Genomic DNA, 4,628 nt, shown 5'->3' with positions numbered 1-4,628 from the left:
TATACATATAACTCTATAATATATAATATATAATATATTATGTTATATTATATATTTTGCCAAATTATACCTATATTATGTTATTTTAATATATACAATATATAACAATATATAATATATATTGTCACATATATATATATAGTAATAAAACACATGCATTATATATTACATATATTCCATATAGTGCCAGAATTTATCCTTGTTTTGCAGCCCAAACCAGCCTCCTCCCCTGCCCTGAGCAGAAACCACCCCCCTGGGCTGAGTCCACGTCCAAAACTGCGTCTCCCTCACCGTGTCCCTTGGAGGCCCTCCCGGTCCCACTCACCCTGGTCTCGAGGAGGGTGTGCAGAGAGCAGGTCCCTTCTGTGCTCCCGGAGCCCGGGCAGCCCTTTTATCCCCGGTTGAGGGGCGGTTTCGCCACAGCTGGTGACACACCTGCCACAAGCAGTGGCTTGAGTTCGCCTTTCCCGCTCCTGGAAATTGCCGGGTGGGCCCTTCCCGAGCCCCTCCCGGCTCGTTCCTCCTCAGGCAGTTCCTGGTTGCACCCACCGGGCTTTGGAAACGCCGTCCTTGCCCCGGCTGTCACCTCTGCCAGGCCCCACGTGCAGCAGGAGGGGACCCACGCCGGGTGTGTGGTCACACCTTGGCACAAGTTGCCAGAACTGGGCAAGTTTTGCAACGTGCCAAAAATTCACACGTTTTCAGACTGGTGGGGGAGAAAGTCGGGCTGTTTTGCACGAAGCAGCATCTGCCTTTCAAAACTGGTTTTCCAGAGTATTTTCCATTCCTCTCTATCTTCACGTCACCCACACCAGACCTTTCCTCTCACTCCAGGAATTTTCTGGAGGAAACCGGGCATAAAAACAGAGGAAAAACCGAGCTCAGGGTCTCCACAGGCTGGTGGATGAGCCACCAAATGTTTTGCAACTGTCACCTCTGTGTCACCCGTGCAGAAGAATGAGGAGACTCTCAGAAGATTTAAACCAAGACAATAGATACCAGGAAGAGGAGAGGACCAGCAGAACAAGAGGGTAACCAGTCCTGTTTGAGGATGCTCCTCGTGTGGCCCGGGGGCAGTGGCAGGAACTGTTGCATGAGTTTTATTCCCGTATCCCTGACTCACATTATTGCTCTTTTTGTGTTCCGGCTCCGCTCATTAGGGACTGTCAGCAGTCCCAAATTGCATCCTCATTCCTCCGCCAACAGGGAAAGCCTTGGGCAAGGTTTGGAGGCTTGTGTAGCCCCCACATGTGACATCTGGGCCCTGAATTCCTGTTTTTTCCTCCTTTTTGTTCCCCAAAACCTGTGGGGGGGGGCAGCTCATGGTGCCCAGGCCTGCAAGGGGAGCGATGCCCAAGTGCCACCAGGGTGCCCTGGCAGGACAGTGAGTGGCATCTGCCTCCAGGGGACAAGGGCTCCCCAAATCCCATTTGCTCCCCAAATCCCTTGTGGAGCCTGACAGCAGTGATCTGTGTCACGGGGTGCAAGTGCCTTCACAGTGGTTGGGTTTCATGTGGGACGGGCTCCTGGTTTCGGCTGATATTGGAAATGTCGGATCCTCCTGAGCCTGAGGGTTTCCCCCTCGGTGCACAGTCACCAGCACAGTCAGGAGCTCTTTGTCACTCCTGTTTCTGCCCCCCAGGAGCCCACGGTGACCTTTAGAAGTGCCAGGACTCGGGGGGCTGTCGTCCCACCCTATAAAACCCTGCAATTTCATTGTGCAGAGTCACCACTGTGTGTGACCAGGGCAGCACCTCCAAGCAGCTCCCGCCACAGAGCTGCCCCACATCAGCCCCCTGGAGCTCCTGGAGCCCCTCGGCCTCATTCTCTGCTGGGCTGGGGCCAGTTGGTTGCTTTGGGGGTTGCAAAAGCATCACAGGCACCCCCCGGATGTGGCACCTCCAACTCCAGGGCTGGGGCTCAGCAGAGACCTGGACAAGGACCCCCCCCCTGCTGTGCTTCACCCCTGGCATGTCCTGGAGCTGGTCCAAAGAGGGACTGGGAGGAGAAGGGCTGGGGATGTTCCCCACCTCTGTTACCCCCCTGGCACATCCTAGAGCTGGTACAAAGGGGATTTGGGAGAAGCAGGGATAGGGATGTTCCTGTGCTTCACCCCTGGCATGTCCTGGAGATGATCCAAAAAGGGATTGGGAGAAGAAGGGCTAGGAATGCTCCGGTGCTTCCCCCCTGTTGTGTCCTGGAGCTGATCCAAAGAGGACTGGGAGAAGCAGGGCTGGGAGTGCTCCAGCTGCTCCTACCAAGGACACACTCGCTGTCTGCTGAGGTAGAGGATGCTGGGACCAACCACCCACTGAGAGCGGGAGCACACTGGGATCTGACCCCCTTCAGGAGCCCACACAGCCTGTTTTGCTCAGTGGGGACTCCCTATTCTGCCCAGAGCAAGATCCCCCTGTGCCACCTTCCCCTCCCGTTGCTCCTCCAGCTCAATCTGTGTTTAACCCCCCCAGCCATGGGTTGGGTGAGAATCTGGAATCCCACCCACCCCCGGAGCCCCCAGAACATGTAACAAGATGCATTTGGTGCTCGAAGTAAAGGATTTTATTTCAATGCCACAGGCAGAAGCAGCTGACAAGGCTTTGGTTCCAGGGAAGGGATGCTGGTGCTGGGAAAGCAGAGCCCTGTGGGCACAGACACCCCAGGAGATGCTTCAGTTCCGGGGACGGCGGCCGTGGTCGTGCCCGTGGTCATGCCCGTGGTCGTGCCCGTGGTCATGGCTGTGCCCATGGTCGTGCCCATGGTCATGGTCCCCACCAGGGCCCTTGTGGGACCTGTCATGGGCATTGATGGCCACCAGGTTGAGCGTGGTCATGAACTCAGTGAACTTGAGGCGCCCGTCGTGGTTCCCGTCGGCTTTGGTGAAGAGCTGGTTGATGTAGTCGTCGGTGCTCGTGTTGGGCTGCAGCAGAACAGACAGAACAGGGCTCAGGCTCACCCTGCCAGCCCTCAGCTGGGAGGACTGAACCCCAGAAAAACCCTTCTTCCCTTTGGGAAGCCCCAGCCCCAAGAAGGGCACCATTCCCACAACACTCGGCTCTTCCATCCCTGGAAGTGTCCAAGGCCAGGTTGGAGCAACCTGGTCTAGCAGGTGTCCCCATGGCAGGGGGTGGAATGGGGTGATCTTTGAGGTCCCTTCCCACCCACCCCTTCCATGATTCCATGACCTTACCGGCTTGGTGTCGTTCAGGAAGGGCTTGGCTGTCTCCTTCAGCAGCTTGGAGAACTCGGTCTTGCTCAGGTAGTCGTCGATGGGGCGGTTCAGCACAGCATACTGGTGGTAGACGTTCACAGCACACTCCAGGGCCAGCTCCAGGTCGGTTTTCATCCTGCTGGGAAGGGATACACAGCAAAACATCAAAGCGGGTCGGAGGAGGAGGACTGGCCTCTCTCCTGGCCCATCCTGGCGGCACTTCTGGCACCACAAAGGCACCCTTTGGAATAACCTACTCACCTTGGAGGAGTTCTGGGCTCTGCAGACGGTGCACAGGAGGAGCAGAGAGAGCAGGAGCAAGTGATGCTGCAGAGGAGACGACGCCTCTTTTATACTCTCCCTGAGCTACGATTTGTGACACCCTCAAATCTCCTCCAGGGCAGCAACCCTGGGAATTGTGCAAGGCTGCTCAGCACACCCAGGTGGTGACTTCTCAGCTCCAGGAACTGGCTGCTCTCCCTGTTAATGAGGGAGGGGACGCCCCAAACTCATCAGGACAAAACAAGGAAACACCAAAACTGACATTTGTGAGGAGCCGTCACTGGGGGTCAGTGATGATGCAGCATTGGGACATTTCCGCAGAGTTTGGGGGGTCTGTGGAGATGATGGGAGACAAATTTGTCTGGATCACACCTGTGAGGGTCTTCAGTGGGATAACACTGGGCTTACCCAATGGGGGATGAGGTTCATCATCGCATTTGCCCCGTCGTTGTTGAGTCTGGATGGAGGTTTGGTGGCCCCTCTCAACGTGCTGCTGGTGTTGGCCAACACATCCCCCCCATCCACCTCTCCAAACTCATGAGAGCATTCTCCCTGCATCGCTTGTCCATAGATTTCCATGGAGTCAATCCTGGGTACAAATCTGGGCATGCCAGTGTGTGGGAAACCTTCCAGCTGGTCTGAGGAGGTGGCACTTCCCAGCAGCTCTAATTGCTGCCCGATGACAACTGAGGGCATTGGCAAACCCTCCTGACTCCCAGCTGTGCCCCTCGGTGTTGGGGGGATGCTGCCACACGTGGGAGACCCCCTGGTGTTCCCACTGCCCAACCCCACGTGACTTGAGGGGGCTGGTGGGGAGCCCCTCATCCCAAATCCAGCCCCTGGCTGGCCCTGGAGGCTTTGGGGAACGGGAAGGACAGTGGTGGTGAAACACCTCCCTGTCAGCCTCTTAATCCCGGAACCAGCGCCCAAAGAATCCTCAATTGCAAAAGAGGGAAACAAAGGGACAGGTTTTCTGATGGAAACGGGCCAGGAAGGGGCCAGGAAGTGCCCCATCCCCAACTTGTCCCCAGCCCAGAGCACTCAGTGCCACGGCCACTCCTTCCCTGGACACCTCCAGGGCTGGGCACTCCCCCACCTCCCTGGGCAGCCCCTGCCAAGGCCTGAACACCCTTTCCAG

At 56.4% G+C, this 4,628-nt stretch overlaps 1 protein-coding gene across 1 annotated transcript; it reads right to left on the bottom strand.

Moving 5' to 3' along the window:
• Positions 1-2,668: 2,668 nt before the first annotated feature.
• Positions 2,669-3,484, bottom strand: LOC108638760 (protein S100-A9-like). The gene is made up of 3 exons (XM_018067799.1): positions 3,470-3,484; positions 3,188-3,347; positions 2,669-2,917 (listed from the first exon to the last, which is right to left on the bottom strand). Exons 2-3 carry the CDS (start codon positions 3,341-3,343, stop codon positions 2,669-2,671), a joined length of 405 nt encoding a protein of 134 aa, XP_017923288.1. The 5' UTR covers positions 3,344-3,347; positions 3,470-3,484.
• Between the last annotated feature and the right edge of the window lie 1,144 nt (positions 3,485-4,628).

This window comes from Manacus vitellinus, unplaced genomic scaffold (genome assembly GCF_001715985.3).
Source record: "Manacus vitellinus isolate BGI_N305 unplaced genomic scaffold, ASM171598v3 scaffold_123_pilon, whole genome shotgun sequence".
In the NCBI taxonomy this organism is placed as follows: Eukaryota; Metazoa; Chordata; class Aves; order Passeriformes; family Pipridae; genus Manacus; species Manacus vitellinus.
This window is presented reverse-complemented; position numbering and strand designations above follow the sequence as displayed.

Coding starts and splice junctions, on each gene's coding strand:
- LOC108638760 (XM_018067799.1), bottom strand. CDS start 3,343: ATGAAAACCGACCTGGAGCTGGCCCTGGAGTGTGCTGTGAACGTCTAC. Junction 2,918..3,187: donor TCCTGAACGACACCAAGCCG/GTAAGGTCATGG, acceptor GTTCTGCTGCAG/CCCAACACGAGCACCGACGA.